The 19,423-nt window shown below is 38.9% G+C and overlaps 1 protein-coding gene across 2 annotated transcripts in view; it reads right to left on the bottom strand.

Moving 5' to 3' along the window:
• Nucleotides 1-19,423, bottom strand: part of Frmd3 (FERM domain containing 3) — a 288,014-nt gene that overhangs the window by 228,396 nt on the left and 40,195 nt on the right. For both annotated transcript variants that reach the window (NM_001415820.1, NM_001415819.2), the window contains 1 exon segment: nucleotides 12,943-13,047. In NM_001415820.1, the coding sequence (NP_001402749.1) occupies nucleotides 12,943-13,047 (105 nt within the window).

The raw sequence follows: 19,423 nt of genomic DNA, 5'->3' as shown, positions 1-19,423 counted from the left end.
GATATCTAACTAAGACAATAGTGTTTCTCTTTTTAGGAAAGCTGCTCCTTAAGTTATTGGACTCTTTTGTAGAGTAACCTCTATAGCTCACACTACCTTCCACAAGTCAGTCTTCTTTTTTAAAATAGTGATTAACTGAGGCAGTAATATAAATACCTTTGCATAATCTCTGATTGCTCAGCTCCCCTATGAGACAAAAGAAAGGATTTTGCCCAATATTATGATATTAAGATATTACTTAACTTCCTTCCTTTAAGGCCACACAAAAAAAGCCCTGAGGATAAATACATTGAGAGGTCCCAATATAAAAGATATTTTAGAATCAACAAAATTGAGCCTGAAAACATCATAAACACTTTCTTAGAACACATTGCTTTTGACTGAGAGCAGATTAGATAAAAAGAGAAAGAATAGAAGAAAACTGAATAAAGAAAATACAGACAGAATCACAAAACTTTCTATACTTTAATTTTCTCACCTGCAACAGGGATGCAGGATCAGGGTTAGGAAACTGAGTGTAGATTCATTTTGCTACTGCAGTCTACACTTTGTGACCCTGGCATATAAGTGCCAAATCTTTCTTTTATTTCTTTCTTTATGATTCTCAGCACCACTGTACATAACAAGATCATTTCTTCTCCACTTACCTCAAAAGTAATATTATAACATATTTGGTTTCTGTTGACATGGACTTAGCTCATGATTGCAGAATAAGTTACTCTCCTCTCTATTATCTTTCTCAAGCACCTTAATGTTGTAAAGTAGAAAAATGTATAACCCAGAGACATACATTCAACAATCCATAAATCTTGCCCCTTTAATAGTAACAAGATATGAATCTCTAGACAGTTTCCACCATGGCTCTGAAAAATGTTACCCAATTCTCATATCCACCAGGGCAAAGCCCAAAGCAACTAAGTTTTGGTGTTATACAGATGAATTTTGCCATTTATGGGCCCTTTGCTTTCTGCGGCATAGGTAAGAATATCTGAGTGAATATCACCTTCACAGAGTTTTGGATGGTAAAGTAATAGACAATACCCTGTCATTTCCCTACAGGTAAAATGCATTGCAGTCATTTCTGTAAAACATATGAGAACAAATGTCAAACAAGGACACATGACAAGTTACTTACTGTTCCATTTGTTTGGAAGTCCTCCACAGAAAAACAACTTAACTGCTTTGATGCAGTGGCTTTTGTAGAAATAGAGACTTGGTTAGCTTAAAAAAGGAGGAGCAAACAATGTTGTACAGAATGAAGGAGGTGGTGGGTAAGCTAAACAAGCATAAACCTCCATTTAAATAGTCATAAACTCTGTGTTCCATCTTTGTGGGGCTCTCTACAATGCTCAGAATACTCTATACATCACCACACCCTTACAATTCACTTTGGTAAGTTAGAAGGAGTGGGTATTTTTGGCTTTGTGGCCAATATAGCCTCTAGCACTATTAACTGATTTTCAAGTATAAAATCAGCCAAATTACTGTAATATATCAATAGTCATAGTTGTATTGCATTAAAATAAAACTTGTGAAAACATACTTTCATTCTAGCTCCTATGTTATAGTCAATAACTCATATACACTAAAAAATTAAATTCATAATGTGAGTATTATACCTTATAAAAGAATTATCTGTGATTATTACAAACTATATTAGGATAATAACAAGCAGGTTTTTTTTTTTTGGATAGAGCACTTGCTCCTCTAAAGAGAGACCCAGGTTGCTGCCGCCGCGGAGAGGACTTAGGCAGTACCCCACGAGCAAACTTGAGCCTCGGAACCACAGGTAAGTCCAACTTTTCTGCTGCAAGAAACCTGCCTGGTGAACTCAGGACACACAGAGGCAAAATTCCTCTAGGACCGGGCACTTCCTGTGTTTACCAGAAGTCCCACACCCGCGGATCCCGGCCCGCAGCAGCTCTCTGCTCCCAGACCCCATGGGAGAGAGACCCCACCGCCTGGTCAGGTGGGCACTCCTGAGGCTGCAGAGCGGAAGAGACCACCAACACTGCCCACCCCTGCCCACATCCCTGGCCCAAGAGGAAACTGTATAAGGCTTTTGGGTTCCCGTGGGGGAGGGCCCAGGAGCGGCAAGACCGCTGCCCCTGAGACACCTCCGGAACCTGAAGGAAACAGACCGGATAAATAGTTCTCTGCACCCAAATCCCATGGGAGGGAGAGCTAAACCCTCAGAGAGGCAGACACGCCTGGGAAACCAGAAGAGACTGGACTCTGCATACACATCTCGGACGCCAGAGGAAAACACCAAACGCCATCTGGAACCCTGGTGCACTGAAGCTCCCGAAAACGGCAGCACAGATCTTCCTGGTTGCTGCTGCCGCAGAGAGCTCTTGGGCAGCACCCCGCGAGCAAACTTGAGCCTCGGGACCACAGGTAAGACCAACTTTTCTGCTGCAAGTGACCTGTCTGGTGAACTCAAGACACAGGCCCACAGGAACCGCTGAAGACCTGTAGAGAGGGAAAACTACACGCCCGAAAGCAGAACACTCTGTCCCCATAACAGGCTGAAAGAAAACAGGAAAACAGGTCTACAGCACTCCTGACACACAGGCTTATAGGGCAGTCTAGCCACTGTCAGAAATAGCAGAACAGAGTAACACTAGAGATAATCTGATGGCGATAGGCAAGCACAGGAACCCAAGCAACAGAAACCAAGACTACATGGCACCATCGGAGCCCAATTCTCCCACCAAAACAAACATGGAATATCCAAACACACCAGAAAAGCAAGATCTAGTTTCAAAATCATATTTGATCATGATGTTGGAGGACTTCAAGAAAGACATGAAGAACTCCATTAGAGAAACACAGGAAAACATTAATAAACAAGTGGAAGCCTACAGAGAGGAATCGCAAAAATCCCTGAAAGAATTCCAGGAAAACACAATCAAACAGTTGAAGGAATTAAAAATGGAAATAGAAGCAATCAAGAAAGAACACATGGAAACAACCCTGGATATAGAAAACCAAAAAAAGAGACAAGGAGCTGTAGATACAAGCTTCACAACAGAATACAAGAGATGGAAGAGAGAATCTCGGGAGCAGAAGATTCCATAGAAATCATTGACTCAACTGTCAAAGATAATGTAAAGCAGAAAAAGCTACTGGTCCAAAACATACAGGAAATCCAGGACTCAATGAGAAGATCAAACCTAAGGATAATAGGTATAGAAGAGAGTGAAGACTCCCAGCTCAAAGGACCAGTAAATATCTTCAACAAAATCATAGAAGAAAACTTCCCTAACCTAAAAAAAGAGATACCCATAGGCATACAAGAAGCCTACAGAACTCCAAATAGATTGGACCAGAAAAGAAACACCTCCCATCACATAACAGTCAAAACACCAAACGCACAAAATAAAGAAAGAATATTAAAAGCAGTAAGGGAAAAAGGTCAAGTAACATATAAAGGCAGACCTATCAGAATCACACCAGACTTTTCGCCAGAAAGTGTGAAGGCCAGAAGATCCTGGACTGATGTCATACAGACCCTAAGAGAACACAAATGCCAGCCCAGGTTACTGTATCCTGCAAAACTCTCAATTAACATAGATGGAGAAACCAAGATATTCCATGACAACACCAAATTTACACAATATCTTTCTGCAAATCCAGCACTACAAAGGATAATAAATGGTAAAGCCCAACATAAGGAGGCAAGCTACACCCTAGAAGAAGCAAGAAACCAATCGTCTTGGCAACAAAACAAAGAAAAGAAAAGCACACAAACATAACCACATATCCAAATATGAATATATCAGGAAGCAATAATCACTACTCCTTAATATCTCTCAACATCAATGGCCTCAACTCCCCAATAAAAAGACATAGATTAACAAACTGGATACGCAACGAGGACCCTGCATTCTGCTGCCTACAGGAAACACACCTCAGAGACAAAGACAGACACTACCTCAGAGTGAAAGGCTGGAAAACAACTTTCCAAGCAAATGGTCAGAAGAAGCAAGCTGGAGTAGCCATTCTAATATCAAATAAAATCAATTTCCAACTAAAAGTCATCAAAAAAGATAAGGAAGGACACTTCATATTCATCAAAGGAAAAATCCACCAAGATGAACTCTCAATCCTAAATATCTATGCCCCAAATACAAGGGCACCAACATACATAAAAGAAACCTTACTAAAGCTCAAAACACACATTGCACCTCACACAATAATAGTGGGAGATTTCAACACCCCACTCTCATCAATGGACAGATCATGGAAACTGAAATTAAACAGAGGCATAGACAGACTAAAAGAAGTCAAGAGCCAAATGGACTTAACGGATATTTTAGAACATTCTATCCTAAAGCAAAAGGATATACCTTCTTCTCAGCTCCTCATGGTACTTTCTCCAAAATTGACCATATAATTGGTCAAAAAACGGGCCTCAACAGGTACAGAAAGATAGAAATAATCCCATGCGTGCTATCAGACCACCACGGCCTAAAACTGGTCTTCAATACCAATAAGGGAAGAATGCCCACATATACGTGGAAATTGAACAATGCTCTACTCAATGATAACCAAGTCAAGAAAGAAATAAAGAAAGAAATTAAAAACTTTTTAGAATTTAATGAAAGTGAAGGTACAACATACCCAAACTTATGGGACACAATGAAAGCTGTGCTAAGAGGAAAACTCATAGCGCTGTGTGCCTGCAGAAAGAAACCGGTAAGAGTATATGTCAGCAGCTTGACAGCACACCTAAAAGCTCTAGAGCAAAAAGAAGCAAATACACCCAGGAGGATAGAAGGCAGGAAATAATCAAACTCAGAGCTGAAATCAACCAAATAGAAACAAAAAGGACCATAGAAAGAATCAACAGAACCAAAAGTTGGTTCTTTGAGAAAATCAACAAGATAGATAAACCCTTACCCAGACTAACGAGAGGACACAGAGAGTGTGTCCAAATTAACAAAATCAGAAATGAAAAGGGAGACATAACTACAGATTCAGAGGAAATTCAAAAAATCATCCGATCTTACTATAAAAGCCTATATTCAACAAAACTTGAAAATCTACATGAACCGGACAATTTCCTAGACAGATACCAGGTACCGAAGTTAAATCAGGAACAGATAAACCAGTTAAACAACCCCATAACTCCTAAGGAAATAGAAGCAGTCATTAAAGGTCTCCCAACCAAAAAGAGCTCAGGTCCAGAAGCGTTTAGTGCAGAATTCTATCAAACCTTCATAGAAGACCTCATACCAATATTATCCAAACTATTCCACAAAATTGAAACAGATGGATCACTACCGAATACCTTCTATGAAGCCACAATTACTCTTATACCTAAACCACACAAAGACACAACAAAGAAAGAGAACTTCAGACCAATTTCCCTTATGAATATCGACGCAAAAATACTCAACAAAATTCTGGCAAACCGAATCCAAGAGCACATCAAAACAATCATCCACCATGATCAAGTAGGCTTCATCCGAGGCATGCAGGGATGGTTTAATATACGGAAAACCATCAACGTGATCCATCATATAAACAAACTGAAAGAACAAAACCACATGATCATTTCATTAGATGCTGAGAAAGCATTTGACAAAATTCAACACCCCTTCAGGATAAAAGTCCTGGAAAGAATAGGAATTCAAGGCCCATACCTAAACATAGTAAAAGCCATATACAGCAAACCAGTTGCTAACATTAAACTAAATGGAGAGAAACTTGAAACAATCCCACTAAAATCAGGGACTAGACAAGGCTGCCCACTCTCTCCCTACTTATTCAATATAGTTCTTGAAGTTCTAGCCAGAGCAATCAGACAACAAAAGGAGGTCAAGGGGATACAGATCGGAAAAGAAGAAGTCAAAATATCACTATTTGCAAATGATGTCATAGTTTATATAAGTGATCCCAAAAGTTCCACCAGAGAACTACTAAAGCTAATAACTTCAGCAAAGTGGCTGGGTATAAAATTAACTCAAATAAATCAGTAGCCTTCCTCTACACAAAAGAGAAACAAGCCGAGAAAGAAATTAGGGAAACGACACCCTTCATAATAGACCCAACTAATATAAAGTACCTCGGTGTGACTTTAACCAAGCAAGTAAAAGATCTGTACAATAAGAACTTCAAGACACTGAAGAAAGAGATTGAAGAAGACCTCAGAAGATGGAAAGATCTCCCACGCTCATGGAGTGGCAGGATTAATATAGTAAAAATGGCCATTTTACCAAAAGCGATCTACAGATTCAATGCAATCCCCATCAAAATACCAATCCAATTCTTCAAAGAGTTAGACAGAACAATTTGTAAATTCTTCTGGAATAACAAAAAACCCAGGATAACTAAAACTATCCTCAACAATAAAAGGACTTCAGGGGGAATCACTATCCCTGAACTCAAGAGTATTACAGAGCAATAGTGATAAAAACTGCATGGTATTGTACAGACACAGACAGATAGTCCAATGGAATAGAATTGAAGACGCAGAAATGAACCCACACACCTATGGGCACTTGATTTTTGACAAAGGAGCCAAAGCCATCCAATGGATAGCATTTTCAGCAAATGGTGCTGGTTGAACTGGAGGTCAACATGTAGAAGAATGCAGATTGATCTATGCTTATCACCCTGTACAAAGCTTAAGTCCAAGTGGATCAAGGACCTCCACATCAAACAAGACACACTCAAACTAATAGAAGAAAAACTAGGGAAGCATCTGGAACACATGGGCAGTGGAAAAAATTTCCTGAACAAAACAACAATGGCTTATGCTCTAAGATCAAGAATCGACAAATGGGATCTCATAAAACTGCAAAGCTTCTGTAAGGCAAAGGACACTGTGGTTAGGACAAAACGGCAACCAAGAGATTGGGAAAAGATCTTTACCAATCCTACAACAGATAGAGGCCTTATATCCAAAATATACAAAGAACTCAAGAATTTAGACCGCAGGGAGACAAATAACCCTATTAAAAAATGGGGTTCAGAGCTAAACAAAGAATTCACAGCTGAGGAATGCCGAATGGCTGAGAAACACCTAAAGAAATGTTCAACATCTTTAGTCATAAGGGAAATGCAAATCAAAACAACCCTGAGATTTCACCTCACACCAGTGAGAATGGCTAAGTTCAAAAACTCAGGTGACAGCAGATGCTGGCGAGGATGTGGAGAAAGAGGAACACTCCTCCATTGTTGGTGGGATTGCAAACTGGTACAACCATTCTGGAAATCAGTCTGGAGGTTCCTCAGAAAATTGGACATTGAACTACCTGAGGATCCAGCTATACCTCTCTTGGGCATATACCCAAAAGATGCCCCAAGATATAAAAATGACACGTGCTCCACTATGTTCATCGCAGCCTTATTTATAATAGCCAGAAGCTGGAAAGAACCCAGATGCCCTTCAACAGAGGAATGGATACAGAAAATGTGGTACATCTACACAATGGAATATTACTCAGCTATCAAAAACAATGGCTTTATGAAATTCGTAGGCAAATGGTTGGAAGTGGAAAATATCCTGAGTGAGCTAACCCAATCACAGAAAGACATACACGGTATGCACTCACTGATAAGTGGCTATTAGCCCAAATGCTTGAATTACCCTAGATGCCTAGAACAAATGAAACTCAAGACGGATGATCGAAATGTGAATGCTTCACTCCTTCTTTAAAAGGGGAACAAGAATACCCTTGGCAGGGAAGAGAGAGGCAAAGATTAAAACAGAGACTGAAGGAACACCCATTCAGAGCCTGCCCCACATGTGGCCCATACATATACAGCCACCCAATTAGACAAGATGGATGAAGCAAAAAGTGCAGACCGACAGGAGCCGGATGTAGATTGCTCCTGAGAGACACAGCCAGAATACAGCAAATACAGAGGGGAATGCCAGCAGCAAACCACTGAACTGAGAATAGAACCCCCGTTGAAGGAATCAGAGAAAGAACTGGAAGAGCTTGAAGGGGCTCGAGACCCCATATGTACAACAATGCCAAGCAACCAGAGCTTCCAGGGACTAAGCCACTACCTAAAGACTATACATGGACTGACCCTGGACTCTGACCTCATAGATAGCAATTAATATCCTAGTTAGAGCACCAGTGGAATGGGAAGCCCTGGGTCCTGCTAAGACTGAACCCCCAGTGAACTAGACTGTTGTGGGGAGGGCGGCAATGGGGAGAGGGTTGGGAGGGGAACACCCATAAGGAGGGGAGGGGGGAGGGGGATGTTTGCCCGGAGACCGGGAAAGGGAATAACACTCGAAATGTATATAAGAAATACTCAAGTTAATAAAAAAAAAGAAGGAAAAAATTATATTTATATAAAAAAAAAAGAGAGAGAGACCCAGGTCTGGTTCCTAGCACTCACATGGTAACTCATAACCTCTTTTAACTCCAATTCTTAGGAACCTGAATCCTTTAGGTTTCATTGGACACCAGGTATTTTAGTAGTACATGTATGTACAAATAGGAACACATACATTCATATAAATAAAAATAAATTAAAATTAAAAAGGGAGCTTGTGGAATTCCTAAGTTTATGTTTTTTCAATGCATAACATTGGTTGTCATACCATATAAATTCAATAAGATTTACTGAAGGGTTCTAAGCCCAGGTATCCCCAAGGGTCTATTTAAACTATTTAAAACAGAGACTATAAAATCAGTCATATAACACTGATAATATATGATTAATTGGAAGAACAGAGGTACTATTTGTCTTATAGATGAAGAAAATGTGGGATAGAATGCTTACAAGAGACAAATGGCATGGGCAAATACTCACCTAGTCCTAGTGTTACCTGGTAAATTTCCTCACCATAGCCCTTGAAACTATCGTATTTTTGTGGATGAGTCTGTAGGAACCATGTTTTCCTCATTTTTCCTTGTCTACTCTAATTAGGTCTTCCTGGTTTTGATTTATAGACCATATTTTAAAATATGAGCATTGCTTAGCTTTCATCTATTGTCTATTCCTTAGCTCTACAATCGCATCTCAGAGTTTAAAGAAATAAAATGTTTTTTGGATCTTAATAATTATATTGGAGACCTAAACTGCTTATTTAGCTCTTGGTTAGCTTCTATAAATAAGTAAGTCATCAAAATTTCAAACATTTACAGAGTCTCTCTGCTTTAATTATACTACTAATTGTTCCAATATCTACATTATGTGCAATAATTGCTAAACTTGAAGTTCTTCTGTTTGCAGTATTCTGATCATTTCCTAAAATGTGGCAATGCTAATTCTTTGAGCCACACCTGGACCTCTTAATAACATCCAGCTTTAAAGAGTTGATGGCAGCACTTTGTGCTATGTGGCTCCAATGACTAATATTTCTTAGGAGAGCAAGTTATCTATATGTATCCCAAGACTAATTTTTTAAAAATAGTTCTGCATATGTTTCCATGTGTATGTATATGTAAGTGTAGATGTCTGCAGAGGCAATAAAAGAGTGTAGTTGTCTGCAAGCTGGACTTATGTGCAGGTGTAAGCTGCATAATGTGGGTGCTGAAAATTAAACACAGGTTCGCTGTAAGGGTACCAAATGCATGAAGCCACTGAGTGATCTCTCCAGCTTCTGAAATAGTGATATTTAACCCTTGTTGACCTTTAAAATTGTATTAAGCAGACAAATCCACGAGCTGGGACTTCTGCTTACAGTAAATCTTGTTCTGTTCAGGGCTGTCCTAAATCTTTGGCTCCAGTGATGAGCATCTGGGAAACAATTATCTCAAGGAGAGCAGCAGGAAGCAGTCTTTCAATAGCAGGAGCAGGTGGTGGGACATAATACTATCTGGCTTCCTGCCACCATCCCAATAGTTTATTCCATTAGGTGTCCTCCTGAAGGTGCTTGTAAAACATACAAATAGTTTTGATATAGACATGATCTTTTTCCATTATTAAGACAGCAATAGGTTCACTATATAAAAAGCACAGGGCTGTGTTAGCTTACACTAAGGGGAGGCACCAGTAGCCAGAATATAAACCAATCATCCACAACCTAGCTGTGGGCTAATTCTTCTTTGGTTGGGTGGTGGCTAGAGGATTCTTTGCTTAGATATGGAGAAGAGGGTGGGGTACAAAAAAAGGAAGGGAGATTCTGTACACTTTACATACGAAACCATAATAGAACTTTGAGTTATAAAATTCAGCTACTTATTTAACACATATATTCCAGAAGGAACTTACCCTCATTAGCTGACAAAAATGATGGAATTACTATGGTGGAATAGCATTCCATAATGTTTTCCCATCAATGAGGCTGAGAAGAAGTACAGGAAACCCATTACTAACTACACAATAGGGATAATTACACTTTGCTTCTCTAGCTTACCTAAGTCTCTTAATTGGTTAGCTTCTGTAAATAAGACAGTGTTCAACGATTGTTAACAGTAGCCTTTAATAGAAGTTACAAATATCTGTACATTATACAGGCACTAAACATCCCTCTAACTATTCACCTGGATCTAGCCAGATTATAGTAATTGTGAAAGCAATAACATCAATTTACAGTGAGAACAACATATAACTTAGCATCAATGTACGTTACATGTCAAGCATTTATACTCCTATTTTATTTCTCTTAAGAGTCATAAATGAAATTATTCTATTTATTGTTTCCATTGGAGCAGAGCACTAAGCAAAATAATCTGCTGGGTCAAACAGCTTACTAACCAGAAGAGGCAGGGTTTCTAAATCACATCATTTTGAGTCCACAAGCTATGCAGTTTGAAGAGGTTTGGTTGGTACTCAGTAGCTGAATACTTGCTAAGCATGTAAAAGGCTCATAGTCTGATCCACAGAAATGAAAACATCAAGCCAAATCAAAACTGTGCAGGTAGGGTGCCACAGAGCCACATGCCTATAATTTTAATGTCTACAAGGCAAAAGCCAAAGGGTGTAGACAAGTTTGAGGCCAGTCTAATGTAAAGTAAGAACGTGGCTAAAATTAAAATAAGAGTGTTTTCAACAATAGCAACTGATGCAGCTACACAAAGTCACAGCAGCTTATAAATATTGAGAAAAACAACATTGTGGTGATTTTTTTTCTGTCAGTCTTGTTTTCCAGGCAAACCACTCTATTCCAGTCTGTCCCCTGAGGGTTGAGTACTATTTCGTTCAATATTTTGTGAATTGATTACTACTTCCTGCAATATTATCCATTAGTTAACCCTCTCATATAATACAGTAGCAAGTGGCTATAAAAGAGCACTTATAATTACAAATCGATTTAAGAAGGAAAGAGACCGTGGCAATATTGTATATATTAACATTATAGTTATTACTTGTACAAGTGGAAAACCAATGAGAAGCAGAAATAAGCTATATCAATGATATTAATGATTAGTATTTTTTGTTAGATTAGAGAAAGACATCTATAAGAGTGAGAATAGAGAGGAAAAATGGGGAGATATGTCAAAGTTTTGGTTAATGGTAGATTAAAAAGGGTGAATGAATAAATTTACTCAGATATTGCAATAAGGTCAGCCTCTGAGCTTTGAAAACTACATAACAGTACAAGGAATGCTTATGGAAGAAAAAGGGGAAAAAGACAGAGGAAGAGTTTGGGAAAAAACCTTCACAGAAATGAACAATAGGGTATAATATCATCCCATTACATTGATCTGATTTACTAAATATATGAGAAACGACTGATGGGGGAACGGAGATGAGTGGAGATAAGGAATAGCTATCAAGTAGAAAAAAGGGGGTCGGGGTGGAAAGAAACATAAGAATAAAATCACTGACCTGAATATTGTTTTCACCTCTTTGGTAGATCTAGTGTGTTGTCTCCTTGGTCCTAGCCCAGGCCATATTCTGGATTTATTTATTTATTTTTTACCTATCCCATTCTTCATTCATGGCCTATACTTTTCTCCTGTGCAGTTTTCCTGACTCTGTTCTCAGAACTGTGTTTAGGGCATCTGTGTTTAGAATTGCAATCTGGAATGCAGATTGGCCTCTTCATCCATACAAAGTCACCAAGAGATGTTCTTTATCTCTTCTGACTAACTTTAATTTAAAAAAATATTTTTTTCAGGTATGGAACAGCAACTTATTTTTTCATTTTAGTTCTAATTCCCCAGTACACATTTTTCCAGTGATATATCTGAAATTTAGGATTAGTTTTGGTAGTGATATACATTTATTGGAAAAAGTAGATTAACCCTGTTTTTAAATTAAAATATAATTAGATCACTTTATATATTCCATTAAGTTTCTCTAGCCCTTCCCATATTTCCTGTTCCATCAATCCCTCTCAAACTGACACACACCATTCTACCCAGACTCTATTTCAATGCCTTCTGATGTTATTTGTCATCCATAACTATGTACCAAGGTTGTCAAGCTTCCTTTTTGAATAATGCTGTTTGGTGTGAAGGGAAGTGCTTTGTGGTTTCTCGTGACTCCCATAAACTCATGAATTGCTGATAGGAAACATCCAGACTTCTCTTGTTTGCTTCCAAATAGAGATTCACCATCTTCCCAAAAGTCTCTTCCAAATAATGTGAAATGACCATTTTGAAATGTACATTTCAGTAGCATTGACTGTCAAATAAGCCTCTCCTATGTCAGACTCTAATCATCTTCATCACTCCATAAGGAAACCCAACCTCTACCAAGTCCATCCCCTACTTCTGCGAGTAGGTTTTTCTGATAGTGATGGTGTTTCTTTATAATTGGAGTTTATGCAATTATTCTGAGGTTTACAAAGTCTAAATTCAAATATCATGAGACCATCCCCACCTTTCCTCATGTGAGCCCAGCTTTCTGAAGACTTTTTTATTTTGTATTCCATCCAGTCACAAAGTCACTAGCTGTTTTACTTCTCGGGCTAGTAATTCATTAGAATAAAAGTACCATAAGGTTTCTGGAAATGATCCCCCAGTGCCCAACATTCTGGGCCTTCCCTTAACCTCATAGGTCAAGATTGACTCTTACCCTTTGCTTCTCTGGGTCCACATAGCGAATTCCAAAGTAGTCCTTCTCCAACAAACTATAGTAGTTGCAGATGTATTCAATGAGAAACTGCCCTTTGGTTTCCCTCTGTAAAGGAAGCACATTTAAGTTACAGTTAGATCTCGCATGCACATTTCCAATCCATTACCAGTCAGCCTTACTTACCCAGCTGGGTCTGTGTTTAGAACAATGGGCTTGGTCACTTAAAACATTGGCATAAATGTTTCCAATAATTATAACCTCAGCAAGCAACAATTTTTACAAAATGAGCAGCTTAGTAACTGTTAGGTTATTGTGACCACTGAAGTGGCAAGAAGTCATTTAAAGTAGGAAAGGCTTATTTTTATCCTTGATGTATGGGATATAGTGTGATCTCACAAGGAAGGTGTGACAATGGAAATGTGAGACTGCTTGTACACAAGCAAGCAGATGAGGAAATGGAAGGGTTCCACCACCACCACCACCACCACCACAACCACCACCACCACCACCACCACCACCAAAATAAAAAACAGCCACAGGAAAGAAAGACATACTAAAACCATCTCAAATTTTAAACACAGATGCCCACTTCTGCCAGTGAAGTCCCAAATCCTAAAAGTTTCACAGACTCTCCAAATAGCACTACAATTTGGAAAGCAAATGTTCAAACACATTAGCAGACAGGGAACTCTGACATGCAGACCAGAAGAGTGAGCCAACAAAAAAATGCATGCGTGTGTTTGCACATATGCACACATACACACATATTTGAAATCACAAGAATACCCAAAAGTGGAATAAATAGGCTAAACGGAAATGTTCTGCATTGGTACAATGCTCTTGTGTGTTATCATTCTATCATAGGTCCCTTAATTTCCTTTATGATATTTACAACTGAGAAAACGTTTCACGCTTCAATACCACATGGGAACCCACATTTGTATATTTACGGTGCCTTTGACTCTTTGCTCTAAGTAATCTCAGTTATTTACTCATTCAGGTGTTTGAGGCAACTGAGTGACAAAGGAAGTCATCGACTTGTTTAAGATGACTCAACTTGCATGGATCAAGGTAGAATCTCAGTCACAGTACTTGGATTTGGAATATGGCTTTCTGCCCAACCACGTTGTCTTTCTGGAATATTTGAGACTTCTCATGGTTTAAATGGGATAGGTGCACAGTGAAAGGCATTGGAATATCCTGACTCCTACTAGTGATGTTGGAAAAAAAATCAATGTATTTGGTTTGAGAAGAATGATGAATCAAGAGAGAAGGGTATGCTTCATCAGTGTGACTGACAAGGGACTGGAGGGATGGCTCAGAAATAAAGATTGTTTGTTGCTCATGTAAAGGACCCAGAGTTGGCTCCCAGCACCGACATGTTAGCTCATTTGTATCTGTAACTTCACTTCAAAGCAGCCCGTCGTCCTCTTCGGTCTCATTGGTCTCTTTTGGCAGTGGGACACATGTGATGTCAAGACTTCATAGAAAGAAACACAACAAAAAACTCCCAATGGTATTCTAGCAGCTTCTTCCCACTTCTGCAGATGTGGGCTGATTGGCAAAGTGAAGTGGAAGTTTCTGGATATGTCAGCTGACACGACTCCGATGGAGTTTTGCTAAGACAGACTCACATGGAATTTTGCTCACGCAGACATGGTGTTTTGCTGAGGTAAAGCATGTGATGTTGGATAGATTATAAATAGGACTAAATGTTGGGGCGAGGGGGCTTGGGTAGCTCGTTTTACAATGCTTTGTTGGTCTCTTGTCTTTGTTGATCTTCAGTTCCTTGAGAGAGGCACAGCAGAGACTCTCTCATGGGGATCTTGCTAGTCCTGGTTGCTCCTGCTGATTTGGCTGAAATTGGCTGTTGCTGCTGGGTCATGCCACCACTGCTGAGTCGTATTTGCTATCTTGACACTACTGAACTGGACTGCTGATACCCTGATGGTGTTTGCGAGTGGATCAAGCTGCTGCTGCTGATTCCTGTGAACTCAACTGCTGATATCCTGACAATGCAGATTAGATTTGTTCTAACGAACGGCTTCTAAACAGAAACTTTCTCCTTGACCTGGTAGCTTTTGTTCCCCACTACCTTTGGCGGGTGGTGGGCTAGAAGGGAGGTTAAAGCATTTAAGAACCCTTTTTAAAAGTAGATTTTGAAAAATTTAAGCCTATATAATATATGTGAAACCAACAGCTAACACCAACCTAAATGGAGGAAAACACAATCAAGAAATTGTTGAGTGATATATTGAACCAAAAAAAAAAAAAAAAAAAAAAAACAGACCTGGAAGTACAAGTATTTCATGTTCTTTTCACCTGAGGTTTAGAGCTCAAAAATCTTCACATGTGAATACATATGTATTATGGAGTAATCACAAAAGCCAGGAAAATAAAAATGAACCATTGCTAGGAGGGAAGATATATGACTAAATTAAAAGGGAGACTAGTAGGGTACAAGTGGTCTGATGTGGGAAGGGGAGATAGATAAATACAGAAAAAGGTGAGGTGAGGGTAAAAACAGTAAAAAATGTCTGAAAACTTTCACAATTACCTATACTGTTATTTACTGCCTAATACACATATAATATACATATGTATTATATCATATAATATCAGTTCATAAATATACATACAAAGTTTAAATGAAGTAATTTCTTTAAAAGCAGATCAGGCCACTAGGAATGAAGGTCCTTAAGAGGTTTATATTTTACCAAAATAATACAAATACACATAAAATATTGTTTAAAAAATCTTTAAACAATGATATTGTATGGGTTTCATGGTCTATATTGTAATACAAATTGCTTTTTGTAATCCTCAGTAAGATTAAATATTTATTTTTAGTGTGTTTTCTATTGTGATTGCTTCACAACAGATGGGGAAAACCATTAGAGAACCCATTCCAGAAAATGTTTACTCTGATCCAAAGTGGCACCTTATTTGGTTTCATGTGGGAACTTTTTTATTCAGAAGCCTCAAAATGTGAATGAACTAAGTGCTTACTACACATGCTCTTTCTGATTGGTGTGACAGTTGTCTGTGATATATGCAGATCTGTAATTTGCAAAGACAACACTGTGGTCCATTGAGTATGGGATGGTATTTGGCATAATTTGGGACTTTTTTTAACATAATATTTTTATTGATTCTTTCAGAATTTCACATTGCACACCCTTTTCATACTTATTTTCTAGTCCTTCCATGTCCATATCCTGACTTCCTTGTGACCTTTGTTATTAAATATAATGTGGGCCCTAGTGTACCCATGCCAAAATATATCATTGAGTAATAATGCCATATAACAGATCTGATATGATGGGGGTTTATTGGGGGAATAGGAGTGAGTACCTGGGAAAGGGTAGAGGAAGACCAGTGGACATGTAGACAGGCAGTCAGAGTCGGGGAGAGGCATGAGAGCAGAGAAGAATGTGGATGTTGAGGAGGACAGAAATGGGGAAAGAACATTAGGAGCAGGGAGAACTGGGGTATGGGGCAGCTCTTTTACCTGCAAACCCCTAGGGAACCTGGTGGTTGTGGCAGATCATGATGTAAGCAGTTGCTATGTCCTTGAGAGCAGTCAAGTACAATTGCCTAAATGCTAATAACCTCCCCCCACTAAAATAAATTAAAAAATTAAGTTTAAATTCAAGAAAAGGAAAAAAAGTTCAATTTGTGTTATCTGTATGCTCACAGGAACATAGTCAAACTCTCAGTGGCTTGCCCCTTAAGAGGAACTGAGTCCTTCCCTTCCTGCACCCCTGCCAGAAATCATCAATTGTGGAGAGCTAACTCAAGCATCTTTATTACATTTTTTAAAGAGTTCTCTTTGACAGCTTCCTGTTTAGGCAGCTGTTTTTTTAGGGGAGTAGGTAGATGTCACAGAAGCTTTCCGTGTTCCTTTTTCTATATGTCTGCAATCATCGCTGCAAAAGTAACTTCCTTGTTTTTTACAGTTAGTGGGAGCATGGATCATAGGCTTCTACATGGTTTTTGGTGACAGCACAGGTTGTGAACATGGTCCCTGGTTTCAGTAGGATCTTGAAGACAGACGTGGCCCTTTGTGGCAGCATGGACACAGATATCACCATGGCCTCCGGTGGCAGTTCAAGTCATTCACATCAGCCTGATCCTCAGTTTCCAGTTCTGCTTCTCTCCACTATGCCTGATCCATTCTGTTTTTCTATCACTTCTGTAGGTTGATTTCTATGTGCAGGGGAGGGCTGGCACAAATTAGGTTAAGGCCATGATTGGACAGTAAAAAAATAAGGTGAGGACAAAGCTTTTGAAGGCAGGAGAGAAAGGGAAGGAAAAGGAGAGAATCAAGATGGAGATGGAGAAGGGCAACCCAGATTCAGTTGGTCTAGAATGGCCCTCAGTATGTATGTGTGTGTATATATATTTGAGGGATGAATTTCTATAGGTAAATTATCTTATCTAGATGGGCTATTTATATGCTTATCAATTGGTTGTGAATTTATTGTATGGATATATTGTGGATTAAGAATTTAACATATAAATCTGATTGTTGGGTTGTCCTTTGTTGAGTCTTGATTTTACTGGGTAGCTGGAACCGGAAGGTTTGCGACTAGTAGAGGGCCAACGGGAGGGGACAGTTACTAATCAGAGATAATTATGGTTAGTTCCATATGGCTCCAGGGGTGCCTGAACTAACTCTAGGGACCAGTGTGGCATGCTGGAATGGTTTGTAGATCACCTGGGTCTGAGTGTACTTGGGGGCAGCATGGAGATGCTGAGATAAAGATATTCCTCTGTGCCATGTGGCCCTATGGATGCCGGCATTAAACTGGGCTAAAAGGTTCTGCATTTTTAAATATTTACCGCAACACACATCTTTACATCACATATTTTTTTCACCTTAGTGGTACTTGCCACACACACACCAGGAGGTAGGGAGGCCTCACTGCTTTCAATGACCAGTGCCACCGATTTGGGGTATCTTAAAAGACAAATTTAAGTGGGGCAGATTTTTACCTGTGTGGTGGTGAAATTCCATTTCATTAGTCTTTGTATAAAATGAGCAGAGAAACAGGAAGCTTTCGTTAATGAAAGGTCTAATTCTGCTACACCTGAGTGCTAAACAGAATCCCTTTCTGCAGTCCAAGAGTAGTAAATAACAGCTCAGTGGCCAATGATAAATAATTGGGCATCTTGCTTATCTTAGAAATGCTGCCCATGAATTAACTCCCCTTTCTAGTCCATTCTAACATGGCAAGAATATTCCAGTTGGATTTTTTTTTGATAATCATTTTGAGAAAAGGAAAACGTCATTTAGTTTCTCTGAATTTCTATTACCTAGTCTGTTTGGTAAGTGATTCCGTATTTTATAGCAATTTTAAAGATTTTGTTAGCTATGGTGGGTTTCCCTGTAATCCCAGTGGTTAAAGAGGCAGATGCATAGATAGCAGTGCAAATGTAAATGTTGCTTTTATTTTCTCATGATGTGATGATGATGATAAGAGCTGTGCCCAAGCTGTGAGACTACATACGTGTCTTGGCCCTTAGCCCAGAGGGTTTCCATCTTACTATTCCTAGGACCTGGGTGTGGAAGCTTCTAGCTTTTGTACCCTCCATCTGCTAATGTAGGTCTAGAATGTTTCAGCCTCTAAGACTTATTGCTGAAAATCTAATTCTTTCTAGCTCTTTGTGAAGTTTGGCTGTCTGATTTAACTCAGCTGCTCTGGCACAAGCTCCTTTCTAAGCCGACTGATTCAAACTGTCTTCTCTTGACTTCTGATTGAATTGGTCTGCTTGGAAAGACTGCCTCTGAACCCAACTGCTCTGCTCTGAATTGTACTCAACTGCACTGAACTTAATTCTCTGAATTGAACTGAGCAGAACTGAATGGATTTTCTCTCCATCACTGCTCTTTCTGTCTGCACTTGTGAGAATTGTACATATCCGATTTCTGACTTATTCTGTCAAATCTTTCTCTGACTCATTACTTTGTCTGCCCCTCAATTAGATATATTGTCTTGGATAAAAGGTATATGCCTGTGTGCATTCTAGCTTTATTATATCATTGTATATATATATATATATATATATATATATATATATATATATATATATATATACCTTGCCAGTGTAGCCATATTGCTGGATTAAAATTCTTCTACAAAAGAGGATTGTAAATTCTAGCATGGACTACATAGTGAAACATCAGAACTTTGTAGCTCTAGGCTAGATTGCATTATATATAAAGTCTCTCATTCAGAAATCAAATAATAATTATAATAATAAAATTTAAAGATGAGTAACAAGTAGATGTTCAGTAAATAAAAACTATACTCAAAAGTGGTGGCAAATGCATGTAATCTTAGGACTAAGGAGGCAGAGGCATATGAATAATTACAAAACAACTACAGTATATTGTAATAGGAAGATATTTACTTATGATGCCATGGTCCCTGTTTGAAGGATGTCATATGGAATAAAGTAAGCAGGAACTTCTATA

This window comes from Rattus norvegicus, chromosome 5, assembly GCF_021556685.1.
Source record: "Rattus norvegicus strain SHRSP/BbbUtx chromosome 5, alternate assembly SHRSP_T2T, whole genome shotgun sequence".
Classification (NCBI taxonomy): Eukaryota; Metazoa; Chordata; class Mammalia; order Rodentia; family Muridae; genus Rattus; species Rattus norvegicus.
Note: the sequence above shows the minus strand (reverse complement) of the source record. Positions and strands in the feature narration are given on the sequence as shown.